Raw genomic sequence first — 17,292 nt, forward strand, 5'->3', positions numbered from 1 at the left:
CATAAGAATCAATCAAACCTACAGGTGAGTGCAAATATTTGTGCACCCTTATCACAAAAACGCCAAAAATGCTATCAATAAAAAAAATTTGCTTTCTGAATGAAATAAATGCTAAATAAACACTCACTAATTAATTATATTCTTTCATCATTTATGATTTGAAATTATTTTCCAATGGAAAAACTAAATAATAGTGCCTAAAATTATTTCCTTTTCCAAACTTGTACTTTTTTTTTCCATTAAAAAAGCCGCTGGGGATGAAACTCTTGCATGCAATAGTTATTATGAGGTCCCATATACTGTGCAGTTCCGGTCATGTCGTTAAACTAAGGCTGAAATTTGCAACGCGATCTTTTCCCCGAATGCACTGTTGGCGCGCAAACAGGCCTGAGCTTTAATCGATAATAACTATAAGGACAAGGATTTATTTGCTGAACTTACCGCATACTGTCCAGTTTCCAGGTTGGTCATGGCCCAGAGGCTGAAGTCTGTTAACCTGGCATTGCTTTTATCTGTACTAATGAGGCCTGTCACTCCTGAAACACAGATTAGATTAAATTTAGCGGAAATTGCAATTTGTATTGATTTGAATCCAAACAATATTTAAACGATTTGTGTTCATTTGTAATAAATTTTACAACTGTTTCTCAGGAACTGCAGGAGAACTAATAGAAACAATATGTAGTTACAAGGAGGAAGAAATGTGAATCCTGGGAATTTAAGAAATGTGAATATTGACAACAGCGTTAAAGGATACGTTCTAAACTGATCCCGTCATCCGTCCGAATAAGCTGGCGAAACGCATCGGGAACTGAATATGAAAGCCGAATTGTTCATTTTAGAGATTTGACTCTGTAAGATGCTGAAATACAAGCACTAAGCTATCTCTACAGCGTGAACCCTGCACTCGGTATTATGCCTGGCTCCAGCACACTTTTGGCACTAATCGACTCGGAGAAAGTTCATGTCTCAACTTTATTCCTACGACAAGTTTCGACAGATGGGCCACGTATTAGAAACACATTTTCTGCACGTTTGCCGGCCGATGCTGGCCAGAGACCGGCTTTCACATCTCAATCACAGCTACACAGAGTCCCTCTCTCTCATTCTCTCTTCCGCCACACTATCCATTGCGTGTTTTGTTTGTTCGTATCTAGAGAGCAGTCACTCAATGTAAACATGGCGTTTTTTTTTTTAAAGTCTGCGCCGAGGAACGAAAACGGGACGTACCCCAGATCCTGCGGTTCTGCATCTTCGCGATGACACTGACACCGTCGTTCTGAGACACGCCATCTGCTAAAACCTCAATCAGGGCCTTCATGTAGAGCATGAAGCCATCATGGAAACACCCGGCAATAAAATCCATCTGAAACAGCCAGGGAAAAAAAAGGTCAGTTTTTGCATGCCATGTCAATATTCTAAGTATAATGTATGTATGTAATGATTTGTAAGATGTGTATTATGTTACTGACTATGTTACTGTTAGCTTCATTCTTAAATGCAATTTTTTTTTTTTCGTATTTGCATGCCTCGAAGCCATATTTTCAGTATGAACAGTTCTTGGGTTTCAGCCGCTTTGTCTGCTATATTTATCCTCGAGCACAGCTGATTCCGGAAAATGAGCCTGACATGAGGAAGCCAAACTCTTGTTTCCACGGTTTGTAGGTGTCATATCTGATCAGCGACTGAATGCGGCGGCTGGAGAAAGAGCAGCACGCTTAACTGGGCGCTAGGGAAAAAACACGGCGGACCTCCGACGGCCTTCACGTGAACAGACTTGGACTGAACTTCCTATCGATTTACTGCTCATCCTGCGCCGATTTCCCGGCAAGGTTAGCGAGCGAAAGTCAACATGCACAAAACGTCGTGCACATATTTGCTTCATTGTTTATTTAGTGCTGTTTGGATTGCAGCAGGGAATTTAAAGATCGGGCACTCTCTTACCAAAGACGGTTCCAGGTCGATGTTAAAGTCCTGCGTCGTTCTCTTGTGGAGTTCAGTTTGGAAATCTGCGTATTCTGGATTGTCTGGCTCCCGGTACGTTATGACGAATACAGACTAGAAAAAGGAAAGACGGGTCAAGTGAAATGTTCCAGCAGAGTCAAAAATACTAAAGGTCAACATTCTGTTTTTAGAAACAGAAACAAAGGGCACTACTTTAAATACATAAACACATTTATACCACATCACTGTTGAATTCTCAAATCACATCGGTCAGAGCAGCAATTAAACGAACGATCCTGCCTCATGAACCACAACTTTAAATGTAACTATAAAGGGATAAAAAGTACTTAGCAGCAATAAATGTAATAAAAAAAATCTACTTTCTCTGTTCCCCATTTTTTTTTTTTATTAAAGTCTCATTCTCTTTCCCATTTTCCATCAGTTTTTCTTGTTGTTTTGTAGTTATTTTTTGTCTGTATGTTTGTTTCTTTGTGTCTGTCTGTCTGTCTTCCTTTCTTTTCATTCTTACTTACTTACTTAATAACTCCCTTCTCTTCCTGCCTCATCTTCCATATTTTGATGCTTTCTTTCCCTCTTTCTCCTGCTTCCTTTATGTCGTATTCTCGGTGTCCCTCTCCTTTCTTCTTTCACATCCCTTTTGTCTCTTTGATTCCTTAATTCTTGTTTTCCCACACTTTTTAAAAAACTTTCTCTCCCTTTCAATCTCTCTTTCTTTGTGTCTCCCAGTATTTATTTCTCTTCCTTTCGCTTTCCTTTTCTCTCTTAGACTATTTTTACCTGTGTAACCTAAAGCTTCTTCTTCATTTCCTTCTTTCTTTCTCTGAACTTTTTTCTCTTTTTCCTTTTTCCCCCACTTTTCTGTACTTTTTGCTTCTGTGGTGCAGACTGACTTTGTGTTTCATGTTTATCAAAGTGGTATAATGTTGTCGGACTGTTAAACCCCCTACACACAGATGTACCTGAAAGAGCTTGATTGGATCCTTCCACTGCACAGTTGAGTTCCGCCACGGCCGGTGCATTTCACCACCGAGGCTTTCACCAAACGCATCCAGGTAGAAGATGGCAAAGTCTTCCGGGTTCTTCACCTCCTCCTCGAAGCTTTGCATGAATTTAAGGAACGTCTGAAGAGGTCCGCAGATGTACGCAACTGTGGGGAAAGTACGAAAGCGTCATGACATGAGAGAGACGGTGAACAGAGGCCACGAGATTATTAACTATAACAAAATGTATAGTTATTTTATAGTTTTGAAAATCTGACTGTGCCACAAATTGCCCATCATGTGTTTCTTTTAAAAGAGTAATTTTGCGAACACTGCTGTTGGTGATCTGTGCTTAGGACAAGGTTCTCTACACAAAAACCAGTCAGTCGATTAAAATATTTAATAACGATTAATCGCATGGCTGTCATGATTTCACTCCGGATTAATTGCAACTTAATCACACATTTTTATCTGTTCTAAATGTACATTCAATTAATACTTTTTTAGTTTTTAATACTCCAATCAACATTAACAAATATTGCTGCTTAATGCAAATGCATGTTTATTATTAGTGAAACCGAACTCAACATAGAGCATGAAGACAAAATATTCTTGTAAGTGTTTTAAAGTAATAAAAGTGTTTTGAATTACGTAAATCATTAGGACACAAAACAGAACTTTTGCTATGTTTCCACACGGACGGTTTTAATTGCCAGATGTGTGCATCTTGGCGGATTTAAGTGCTTGATTTGAGACTTCAGAAAAATGAATTCTTGATAATTAAATGATTAAAAATTATTTTCTGTGAAGTTTTTTAATTTTTATATCTGAGTATAGAAATTATGTTGAGAATAAATGTGTGTTGCAAAGAAGGTCAAATGGGCAAATTGTGCATTAAAAATAATTTTTATTAAAAGTTAAAATGAATTTGCAATAACGTGTTTTTAACGTGTTATTAACGTGTTATTAACATGTTCATTTTGACAGCCCTAATACATATATAACTCTCAGAAGTGGAAAGAGTAATGAAATATTCTACTCAAAAACATTTACAAAAATATTTTGTCTTCATGCAATATATTGAGTTTGATTTTACTAATAATAAACATGCATTTGCATAAAGCATCCATATTTTTTCATGCCTATGTTGATTAGAGAATTAAAAACCTCAAAATTATTCATTTAAGGTACATTTAGAACAGATAGATAGATAGATAGATAGATAGATAGATAGATAGATAGATAGATAGATAGATAGATAGATAGATAGATAGATAGATAGATAGACTATAAGTGCAAATCGTAGCAATTGTGCAAACTGTCAAGTGCAGTAAAATATGCAAAAATATGTACAGTAATATAAAAAGGATAAATGTTCTTAAATAATAATGTACAACAAATACGTGTGTGTATGGCACGATATGCGTAAACAAATATGGAATATGTGAAATGTATCTACAACTGTGCAAAAGTTGTACATAGTGAATATACAAATGATAGATGTCTCAGTATAATTAGTATAGTATTGTCATAATTCAATATCATTAATAGGATTGTATAGAGCAGCAATAGACCTAAAAACACCCTATGATTTCTTTCAAGCATTTGAACATTTTCACCAGATCAAATTACCACCTGTAAGAATATACTATATTTACATACAAAGGTTTCAAGTCAAGTCAAGTAGGCTTTCATTGTCCTTCCAACCATATACAGTATAGTACACAGTGAAACGAAACACTATTCTTCCAGGACCAAGATGCTACATAAGACAACATTAATTAACAAAAAAGTAACACAAAACACAGAACTACAGAAAACTAACTGGGGCACGACAGTAAGTACACAAAGGCAATATTTAATGAACAAAAAAAATAACATAAGACAGTTAAAAACAGAGACACTGCAGCAATACAGAAGATTTGTGTGAGTCAAATAGGTTTGTGGACACCTGATCCGAAAGAATGGTGCGTGCTTTTGAAAAACCCATTCCACATTTAGTTTGCTGTTACAATAACCTCAACTCTTCTGGAGTGATGTTCCGATAGATGTTGGAGTGTGTTTGTGGAGGTTTGTGCTCATTCAACCACAAGGGTGTAGGAAAAGTCTAGAGGAGGCCTGGGGGGGCTGTCAGCATCTTCTACTCCATTCCATGTAAAGCATATCTTCATGGATCTGGAGCTGGATTTGTACACAGGGGTATTGTCATGCTGGACCAGGTTTTGGATCTCCTAGTTCAAGTGAAGGGAAAATCTAATGCTACTGCAGTAGACAAAAATAATTTTAAAGAAATAAATTAGAACAGAATGTACCTGTAAAGAATCTTCCAGATATTTGTTATTTCAGGTAGTGTTAAATATTTAAATGCCTGCCTCCGAGATGCTCCTGTGTCGGTCACGGATCATGAAAAATGAATATTTTTAAAAGCTCTTTTGACATTTTCATCTACAGCACTATAATAATAGGCTGTTTAATAAACTTATTGGGACAAAACCACATGATTCGATGTGAAATCAGACATCAATCAGACACACTCAGTGCACCCCCACATAACCAAAAATGGCATGATCATCGTTTCATACTCATGAGAAGATTGCTTTTCGAATCAGGCTCCTCCATTCAAAGCATCAAATATATATGATCACTATCAAGCTAAGATGCTTTAAAGCATTATACAAAGCACAAAATTGGGATTTAAATTTAACTCAATCCCAAGAAGCAGGTCACATATACATGCCCACGCTGGATTTTCCCCTCAGCTGTTGAATCTATAGGCATTATTTAAATTAGTGGGCTGGACTCCCAGTAAGCAGCCTTTTCTTTGAATGTTAGGGCCAAAAAATTATAAATCCAGACCCCAGTCCACCACTTAAACCCTAAAACTTTCAGTCTATGCAGAGTGACTCATGCCAAGTCATCCCACTGTCTCCTGGACATCCACCAAGATAAATCCACAAAGAAAGGCAAGGTAAACGCTCGCAGAAATGAATGGAGATGGTTCACTTATTGTCAATTAAACACACATGGCCACAGCGCAATTCTTAAAAGCTGAGGTTCGTTGTTTGTGCGCTTATGTATGTGCGTGTCTGTGTGTGCGTGTGTGTATGTGTGTGTGTGAGAGACTCTTTTCCTAATGGAATTCTTGGACTTTGCAGTTGCAGACTTGCACACAGGCACATACACACCCACTGAAAAAAAAAAGGAAAGAAAAAAAAAACCCCACCAGCTTCACACCTCCGTTTATCCAACCACTTGACATTTGCTTACAAAATGTTTCCGAATCTTTCAAAGACAAAAAAGTAAAAAAAGACAAAGACATCGTTTCTTCGCGGTTTGTCTTCCGTTGTAATTCAAAGTGATTTTCAGTTTGATTAAGAATCTCCATTAAGGATCTTTTGTTATTTTTAGTTTTAAACACGAGTCCATACCTAAAACCATACATAAAACCAACCCCAAGAATAACACTGCAGGACCATAAATATCCAAAAGCAGTTTCATTCCAGTGAGTCATTATTTCTCAAAGGTAAACAAGCAGGTGAGGGGGAAGAAAAAAAAAAACAGCTGGGACAATATGAGCTCCAGGGTCAAGCCTGTTTTCGGCAGGCAGAAATGAATGGAATGCCAAGGCCAGGAAAGCTGAACAAGCCCTGACAGTCATTACCTTGCCGTGACCCAGAGACATTACAACAACGTTGCGTTACTCTATATGCAACATTATGAGGGGATTTGTGTGACAAAAGTATGAGTACATTGACCTAAACTAGTGCATTCAGGACTCATGGGCCATATTGTTTGTGCTGGAGAGCTTTAAAGCGAAACCCTTAGTCCACAACCATATGTGGATTGTAATCACTTTGGATGAAAATGTACAACGAATAAAAATACGTAACATTATTCTTATTCAATAAAAACTCATTATATACATTATATAGTCGATCGAACGATTTTTACGTTTATTATAATTTATACCTAGTTGTGGAAAGCACAACTGAACTTAACTACTACATTATCCAAATATTTCTACTTTGTCATGTTGTTATTGTTATTGTGGGAAACTTTTACTTCAATAAATCTAAATGCATAATATAATATACAAGCAAAAGTATTGGGACACCTGACTTTTCCAGCCATATGCAGTTTTTAACCAAACTTACCACAAAGTTCGACACATGCAAATGTAGAGGATGTCTTTGTCCATTACATTTAAAAAAAAAAACAACAAAAACATGCTGTTCCTCGCTACTTTGCTGATAAAGTACTCCTACTTGATAATGGGCATCAGTTAACCTGTGCACCATTGAGTATAAATTGTAATAAATGTAAGAATCTTTCGACTGACAAATAAAGTAAATAAAAAATAAGATATAAATAAGAAGTAAATACGATTCGGAGTTGAGCCGGAGATGACTGTCGTATTTTAGAAATGGTCGTAGCTCGGGGCCTGACTGCATATAATGATGATGATTGCTATTGTTACGGTAGCAAGAATAACGTTACTTAAATGTATTATTTGGTAAACATTTTATCCAACGTGATCCCAATCCAGTAGACGCAAACTTTAGGTCTGTGCAGTGGTGTTTCAAGGGTTCTTACTTTAAATCTCTGTTGAACAAACATACTCCTGAATGTACTAGTTTAGGTCACTGCTCATCAAATATTTTCTCACACATTGTGTGTCTACATTGCATATAGACTAAATAATAAATTGAGAATCTGTCACGAGACCACAGGTGCTGGTAACCCCACTGTTCAGTACGCGTTCTCTCACTGTGTCCCTGTAAGAATAGAAAACTCATTCCTGAAAAAGCATTGATGTGCAGGGGAAAGGAACAGGGATCAGCATAAGTGATTATTTTTCATAGTTCAGTAATGCTACATTACATTCTTAAGCCTATTAAAGGTGTTTTTTACACTAGCAGACATATTATACTTTAAATAGTCATATAAGCAGGGGATTTGTACTTTTACTTAAGTAGACTGATCTACTTCATCCATCACTGATAATATTACAGTTCCACTCAAATCTGCCAATCGGATTTGTTACTTTTCTTGGGGGATTTTTTGTTTTGTTTAGTTTTTTTTATATCAGGCTGTAATTCAAATCTGAGGTTTATCTAAAAAAAAAAAAATTCTAATTCTTCATCATTTTAGAGACACTCATAATGCCATAATCACAGTCTAGGGGTAAATTTTTTTTGTGTGTGTGTGCTGTTTATTTAACAAAGTAATGTGTAATTACTGATATTTTGAAGCTTTCTGTAAACACTTATGGCAGAAGTTTCCAGTGATTTGCCAGGAGGCTTTTCCACCAAGGTGAAGTCTTAAGAAAAAAAAGACCAGCTTGTGCTTTTGGGTTTTGTAATGATATGACAAGTAACATAATGATAGTACATAATCCACAAAATCAACCAGAACTAAATAAATAGATATAAGGGATGACGCGTCATGAAATCTTTGCCAAACCAATGTGGTATAAGAGGTCTAAAACACTTCAGAATCTGCTGTGATTGGAAAGGAATCAGCTTTGGGTTTGTAGTAGCTTTAGCTCTATTACAAGTAGGCATACTTTAAGGATAAATCCAATAAGCCTATAGATAGAACACTCATAGGCAATGCTAGAAAGGTGTATAAACAATAAGTAATTAAATAGAGTTTAATAAATATTGGACAATTTTGAGTTAGATTCAATTGGATCTAGATTGATTTAGTAATCTAATTTCGTCTTTTCTAGCTTTATCGACATCTTTGGTCAGATTTTCGAATTCTCAAGTTAAAATGTGGTCAGAAAATATTTTAAATAAAAATTAAATAAACAAGAAATATTTGTACCATGGCCATGAACATTTCTTTCTCCAATGGGCCCAAACTCAGTTGGAACACAAATTTCAGGAAGAATGGAAAATATTACAGCAAAGACGATCCAAATGTCGTTCCGCGGATTTATATAAAAGATTGAAAGCAGTCATAAAAAAATAAAAATAAAAATAAAAAAAAAAGCAAAGTGTGGGAACAGAGTTGATTACAGGGTGTTTATGTAGCAAGCAAACACTCAAACACTAATTTTTGGTCATTGTTGTGCCGAAGCAACCGGATAGAAGACAACTGTACTGTATGAATGCTAAATATTCAATCAGAGGGAATTTTCTCACACAGAAAGGGCTCACTTTTATTAATGAATTGTAACCTTAGTAGCTATAACTGTCAGGACAAGCTAATAATGTTTGACTTCAATACAGCAAACTTTACACACACAAAGTACTTTGAATTATTTTCTTTCGGAAACATGTACAAAGTGCTTGCCTGTCATTACCACAGGATTTGTTATGCTAATCACTGATAAGAAAGGAGCAGAAAGCAACAACAACTGCAAGCAATTAGCCATAAAAAAATAACATTTAAAATGTTGGTGTTTCTTAACAGGACTATTTAAAAGCCAGAATAATCAAGGCACAATGGGGCTGTTATGAAACCCAACTCAGCGCTTGACTAAATATTATCAGACAATCACTTTGTGGCGATGCTATCACCGCTCTCGCTGCTGTGCTAATTGCGTATGTTTTGGCATTTAAACAGGCTACAAGGGCTACAACAGGCTACAAGAGAAAGAGAGAGAACAAGAAAAAAAAGAGAAACTTTATTTTTTTTGCCCATTATTAATGTTTTTCCTCATTTTAGATGTACTTTGGTGTCAAATTAAAGGTTTATCAGCAGGCACTAGTTCCTAGGTATTACTACAACTGCTATTTTAATTGAAAAAAGCTAAATATCAACATAAAAGTAAAAAAATAAAGATATATAGGCAAACTACATATACAAAAGTTTATGTACAACTGATTATAAGATTCATATGTTGTTTTTGAACGTCCCATTCCACATTTAGTCCCCATTTGCTGTTGTAATTATCTCTACTCTTCTGGGACGATGCTCCACTCGATTTGTGGTGCTTGTTTATCTATAAAAGCATTAGTTAAGTCTGGAACCAATGTAGGTGAGGTGAGGAGGCCTGGGGTGCAGTACGTGTTAGATCTAATACCAAAGGTTTTTAAATAGAGATAGCTACAAGATCCTCTACTCCAAACCAGTAAAGCATATCTTCATGGAGTGAGCTTTGTGCACAAGAACATTGTCATGCTGGAACAGATTTGGGTCTCCTAGATTTAATTTGACCACATCCAAAGACATCTTAGACAATTGTCAAAAGGATTTCATCAAAATTTTATTTTTGCCATATGTCCCATAAAAACGCTATTTTCTGCATGATTCTGTCACATTAAGCGGATTAAGTGATCCGAAAAGCTCTGATCTGGGAAATACCTATAAATGTTGTGTGAAATGATCCAATAAGGACTGAAAACAGTTGGTGTTCACAGTAAGATAAAAAAAAAAAAAAGAAAATTGCTGCAATAATAGACAATGATCTTTTCTAAGCTCACACATGAAGACCACACTGGCCTTTGCACTGGTAATAATGAGCACACTGCAGCAGGACCACCAGAAGATTTCTCAGGTTAAAAATAGACATATCAGTGTGGGCTTTAGAAAAAACATGCAGCCCTTTTTTTCCCCTGCTATCCAACAACCCCTGAAACACACTTTATTTCTGCAAGACGTCCAACGTAAATTGGTCAGCAATGACTGTGAGATGGTTTAGTGATAAAGAGACAGCGATTGAGGACGAGAGCCGTGCCATACGCTATAAGGAAACTTGTTGCCATGGTAGTGAGTGAGACCAGCTCATGCCTACACAGTGGAATGAAATGGCTATGGTATTGAGGTATTTTAGTATTAATAAGCTGTCTGATCAAACAATCTCGCTACAGAGAGCAAATTGGCATTGTATGTAATATTTGGAACATCAGACCCTGAATAACTAGCATTCTTATTAAAAAGTTTTCACCTCTGTTCAGCGCTGTTGAATACTCAATTGCCCAGAAGGTGTTGATTAACTCCCTATAACAGGAATTACAGCTGCAATACAAATCACAGTGTTTATATCGTTCCAACCAGATCTAATTTCTATAGTAACAACTCATTTACAGGGAAGAAAATTCATGGAACCCATAGAAACCAGCGGAAAAGAAGAGTGATCAGATGTTTATTTAAGGAAGGAGTCTCTAGTGTTAGTGTATTGTAACAGCCAGAGGTGAAGCTGAAACTTTTCACCACAGGAAAGTCTTTATAACAGAGATTTTTTTTTTGTCATATAAACTTCATGAGAGATTAAAAAAAAGGCCGGTCAGGAAACAAATGTGTTTCCTTTGTAATGTTTTTAAAATAAAAGAAACAGATTCCTTTCCACATTAAAGGAACCTATGATTGGATTAAAAAGTATGACTATATTTTATATATATATATATATATATATATATATATATATATATATATATATATATATATATATATATATATATACGGTAACGATACAGAAAATTCACGGTTCAATTACATTTTTGTATGGTTAGAGGTAAGAAATGCAAAACATAAGATTGCTTGTCGTTATTTTTATTAAGGAAGTTTATTAATATTAACATTTGAATTAAATTTTAATAAAAATTATAAAATGCTGACTTGGTTAAAATTATATAAAATAATATTTTATAATATTTTATAAATATAGAATATAATAAATTAATTTATGCAATACATTTTTATTATATTGCTTCAATTGAGCAATTAATTAAATTGGCACAAATTAAATATTAAATAAATGGAAAAATGTTTAAATAGTTTACATTTACATACCCCCCACCCTGAAAAAAGACCCCTGTAATACAGATGTGTATGTAAGAGTGTGTGTGTATGTGTGTGCATGTGTGTGTAAAGTAGTTGTGCGTGTGTGTGTGTTTTATATTTAATATTAATTTTCTTAAAGATATAATCTACTTAACTGTTCTACTTATTTCAGCATACTTTAACAAATGTCTCCAGTCCTTCCATACTTCATTTATTCACTCCCTTGATTGTCAGGACTTTCTCCTTTTAAGAGAAATTCTTGAAGCTGGACATAAAACGCTGAAGAAACCATAGCTCTAGTGTTAGCCGTTAGCCACTTCCTGGTTCATGTATGCGCAAAACAAATCGTATTTCCAGTATGGCGTGAGTAGCCACAGTGACACTGTGCTTACTCTAGTTTCTTTTTATACCCCTGGCATTTTTGTGTAGGTTTTTTAAGTTTAATAAAAACTTGCGGTCCGCCACTAAATTCCTTCCTTAGAAAACTCAGATTTTAAACATGTTCCGCACATAAAAAGGATTGCGTTAGGTCTGCATGTGTACTGAATTGTTGCCTCATTGAGTATTTTACTATAACTACATGCTGTGATGTTTTATTCCCTTCATATTCTGTAACTGTAGTGAATACATTAGCAAAAATGTGTCATCATGAAAGTGTAGGTTGTGTTGTTTCCTTTGATGCTTCCTTGGAGATTAAGGGGTTTTTAACGATTCTGTATTGAAAGTCAGAACATTCTCATAAATGCAAACTGAAAGGAATTTACAATGTGCATCGGTTATAAATGTAGCTCAGTTCATTCATATAAATGAAGAGAATTTCTTATTTGTCACAACACTCACTGAAAACTAGCTTCTTCCAGGGTTCTTAAGATAGCAAGATGTTCATAGTTGCCTAAGAAGTTTCTACTTAGAACCCTAAATGAACCTCTATGTGTAGTACCAACCGGTCTGGAATAAGATTTCTTAAGTTGGATGAATTTATCCTCTCCTTTGTGAATCAGCTCTAATGATTTATCTAATAGAGATACATTTATATATCTTAAATATTAAATGTATATTTTTACTCTTTCTTTCTGTAAAGCTGCATGGTAACAGTGTGTGTTGTTAAGAGCAGTGTACAAAATACAACTGAGTTTAATTACATTTAATTACGTTACAAAAAATGAATAACTTCATCAATTTTCTTTTATGTAACATTTCTGTATATAAGGCAAAAATATTTGCTTCCAATATCCAGTCATTTATTCAATTAATTATAAAAGTTTTCTGACTTTTAGCTATTTTAATTGCAAAGTATTGGATTTTTTTGTACAGATGGTAGAAAAAATTTTGCACTTTTAATTGGCTGAAGATAAATAATCCTCCTTAAACATCTGTGTTTAAAGTGGAAGCAGCAAAAGTTGACAGATTTAAATCTTCAATAAAGACTATGTTCATTAAAACAAGCATGTGCAATCCTTAGTAATTGCCTGGTCAAATGAGGCTACTAGTTTAAAAAACAAACAAACAAAAAAACAGCACTATTTAAAATAAAGCCTTCACGTCTAGCTGAGACCAATTATAAACTTGAGTGAAGGAGATGATGTTGAGGAACATCCTTAGAACCCCACATTGACAGTGCCATGATTAGTTTAGGTTTAAATCCAAATAAATACAGAGGATTAAATATTTGGTTGCATGAACAGTAGGACCTCCAATATAAAGATATAAGTAAGCGAATACAGTGGTCCCTGGAACTCATCAGGGTTGCGTTCTAAGACCCCTTGCAAGTTCCAAAAATCTGCATATTTGGGACGCACCCCTGCAGCCCTTATGGTACCTTAATGAATTCATCTAGACATTATCTCACTTTAATACAATAATGTGTTTTAAAATCTTTTATGAAATTTGTTAGTGAAAAAACAGTCTAAAAGGTCATTTCTAGCGTTCCTAAACATCCGGATTCACGCCAATTTTATAATAATCCGCAACTTGCTGTTAGGTTCTAAATGAGAACCCGCAAATTTTCCGAGCCGTGAAGTATCGTAGGTTGACTGTAGTTACAATGGTTTATTAAACCATAATGCTTTAGGGTGTTTTATACCTCCTGTTCGAGCTTACTTATATATAACAGCAAGTCGTTTCTTGCGTGTTTGCATAATTGAGGTTTGACTTCGGCCCAAAAAAAGATAACCATCTAAAAATGTGCCATTAGTGAGTTGTGCATTTGAAATCCATAGATAGGAAGTTCAAAAGGTGACTTTGTTTTTTTTTTACAGAATTTGCAAAAATAATAAATAGGAACTAAGTCAGCATATAATAAGCCTTAGTCTAATGATCAACTTCTCTTTATCACCATAAATACACTGTATGGAAATGCTACTGAGCACAAAACCAGCTCCATCAACACACGGTTTACATGGGTTGAAGTGGACGTGAATCTTGAGAGGCCTGTTATAGTGTAGAGCTCTGACCTCAAGCCAACTCTGAAAGATATGGGAGACCGGACAGCACCCCAGGCCTCCTCACCCTACATAAGTACCTGATTTTACAAACTCCCTTGTGGGCAAATGAGTGGAACATCTTCCCAGAAAAATGGAGGGGAAAATTGCTCTTATTATAAGAGCAAATGGGAACTAAATGTGGAATGGAATGTTTAAAAAGCAACTTCCAATCTTATTATCCGGTGTCTATACATTTTTGCCCATATAGTCTACATGCAGTATCATTATTCGCTTTTATAAGCAAAATGTTCTTTGTTTATGGCAGAAAGATTGGGTATAAAAGATAATATGCTTCGATTACAATTCTTTTTTTTTTTTTAAATAACCAAAACAATTGTATCTCTCGCTAAAAATTACATCTCCTGAGAAACTCTTATCTGTAAATTAGTACCAAAAATACACTCTTAGAGGACACAAGTGATGGAACGCAGCCAAACTTCTGGCGGCTCCAAGAACAATGCTTTACTGTGGTCTAATTGAATTGAATCGACTACCGAGATGTGGGATGCAAGTGGGATAAACAAGAGCAAATAAACACAGGGAAAAAACACTTTAAGTGCTAAATTACAGGTATTACATTTTTAAGTTGGACCTTTAAATGTATTTTGTACCTGATTTTGATTTAAAGATTATTTTAGGGGACTGATTTAACCTTCAGCACTATTTTTCTTTTACCTCAAATCAGTAAGTCACTTTCCCTAAAAATTTTATTCAGATCAGAAATCAGATGGAAAAGTAAAACTTAAAATGGCGTAATGATAATCGGAATAATGATGACGTATAAGACATGGCATGAGGGATTTTAATGGCGAAACAGAATAAAAATGAGTAAAAAAGTACTAATTAAAAATAAAAATAAATTTTTAAATAACAAAAACTGTATCCTTCTTTACCACAGGAGTGGTACCGTCAAGTAGCTTACAGCAATGTGGTACATTTCATACCTTTAAAATATATAAATATTTTACCTAGAAAGTGTAAATAGAGTATTTTTTTAGGCTTTAATATATTTTAAATCTGTTTCTTAAAGCTACATTGCATCCACATTTCCAAGTTAGAGATACATTTCTACTATATCAATGATACACTATATGGACAAAAGACTAGTCTATATATTATATTATACACATGGCTGGAAAAGTAAGACGTTAAATACAATGTCATTGGGTGAAAATGCATAAAATTTTCCCCAAACCTGTTCCAGCATGACAATTCCCCTGTGCATAAAGCTATGAAGTCCTAGTTTATATAGGTTGGAGTGAAAGATTTTGAGTGGCCTGCTATAGAGCTTTGGCCTCAACCCTACTGAACACCTTTAGAATGAATTACAAAACATTAGTAACATGGCTGAATGAGCACAAATCTCCACAAAGAACCCTCCAAAATCTAGTAGAACATCTTCCCAGGAGAGTGGAGTTATTATAACAGCAAATTGGGATTAAATGTGGAATGGGACTTTCCAAGAGCACACACAAAGTTGACAAATCAAGGTGAAATTAAGTACCCCGTTTGCTTCTAATGATTTTTATAGAAACGTTATTGAAATATTTGTTTAATTATTTCCATGGTGCCATTCTTTTTTTATTATTATTATTAATAAAACAACAAAAGGAAATGTTTCCCGAATAAAAGCAGCTTCTACCTTCAAATTTTCTGAAATTCCTGATGGAAAAAATGATGGAATGATGGAAAGGGTATAACATTTATACCTTTAGTGTTTATCTTTTATCTAAAAATGTGCATTGTGTAGCTTTGAGATATCTAATTACGCCAAGAGAAGATACAAGAGCGGTCTTTAAGCTGTCTTAAAAACATTGTTCACGGTACTAAATCTGTGACGAGGGGAAAAAAAAGAGTTTACTACTATATTTTTACCGTGTGAGCCTCAGGAGCTCTTTTGGGATTTAGGATTTTGTTGGAGCTTCTTTTATGTGCCGATAATAATAATTATTATTTTTTTATGAATGCTTGACAGATTAAAAGAGAATTAAACATCGAAATGATTATACTATTTTAATGAGGAGTTTCTTTTCCATGTTGTTGTAATGAAACATTTAAATGGACATAATTTAATATTAATAATAATAATAATAATAATAATAATAATAATTATAATTATAATAATAATATACTCTAAAACATGGATATAGTGTGTCTTTTAAGAAAATTTTTTTACAGAGCAAAGCTTGAATGGTATGCGTGCATCTACAGTATATATGGGTGTATATTTACCTCACAAAAGTAAGTACACCCCTCACATTTCACATTTCATTTTATCTTCTTAAGGGACAAGGGACAGAGTAGGTAATGTGCAGCCTGTAGATCAGTACAGATTTACTGTCCTCTGAAAATATCTCAACATACAGCCATTATTGTGTCAATAACCGGCACCAAAAGTTAGTACACCCTAACTCTTAACAGCTGTCCTTTCTGTAAGCATGCAAAGCCACGTGTCCTATTCATTATGTTCATTGCATCTTATTTACAAGAAGCACTACGGTTTAGCACCATTTCCTCGAAAAGTGCACATTTGAGTAGAGTTTCTTCCGACAGTGAACCTCAATGATAAGCACACACATCCTTCATCCAATTGAAGTACAGATACTTATGTTTTAAAAGATTCTGGTAAAAGTTAAACTACTAACTACACTGTTGCACTCAAGACTAAAGTCTAAAGTGAAGAAGTACAAAGTAAAAAAGTAGCCATTACTACACTGGTAGCTGGACCTCACCTCATAATATATTACAATTTTGTGTTATCTAATGAATGTATCCAGGCTAAACAACCACCAGAACACAAGCGGAGAAATGATGATGATCAGGGGATCAGGAATGTCTCTGCTCTCAGTCATGTTTACATCACTGACTCCTTCTGTCTCGGACTTCTTGATGCGTTGCTTGTTGTTAGTTTCCTAATCCAGCCTACGTCTGTGGTGCGTGAGAGCCGGGAAATAATACACCAGCGGTAGACCGTAAAAGCGGCACAACGACAAGAAACAGGTTAATGTGAGAAGGAAAAAATATGGATCATGCCACCAGATTAAAAAAATGCTGTTTGGAAATATACCGGAAAAATCGACTCAAGTACAGTAAATGAAGTATCAGATATCTCCATATCTGAATAATCTTTA

The 17,292-nt window shown here is 35.0% G+C and overlaps 1 protein-coding gene across 2 annotated transcripts in view; it reads right to left on the bottom strand.

Annotated features, from left to right (window-relative positions):
- npr2 (natriuretic peptide receptor 2) overlaps positions 1–17,292 on the bottom strand; it is a 49,083-nt gene that overhangs the window by 29,722 nt on the left and 2,069 nt on the right. For both annotated transcript variants that reach the window (XM_046839188.1, XM_046839189.1), the window contains exons 2-5: positions 2,925–3,112; positions 1,945–2,058; positions 1,231–1,366; positions 442–536 (exon numbers count right to left, since the gene is read on the bottom strand). In XM_046839188.1, coding sequence (XP_046695144.1) covers positions 442–536; positions 1,231–1,366; positions 1,945–2,058; positions 2,925–3,112 — 533 coding nt within the window. The remainder of the gene's footprint in view (positions 1–441; positions 537–1,230; positions 1,367–1,944; positions 2,059–2,924; positions 3,113–17,292) is intronic.

The sequence above is a fragment of the Silurus meridionalis genome, chromosome 25 (genome assembly GCF_014805685.1).
Source record: "Silurus meridionalis isolate SWU-2019-XX chromosome 25, ASM1480568v1, whole genome shotgun sequence".
Classification (NCBI taxonomy): domain Eukaryota; kingdom Metazoa; phylum Chordata; class Actinopteri; order Siluriformes; family Siluridae; genus Silurus; species Silurus meridionalis.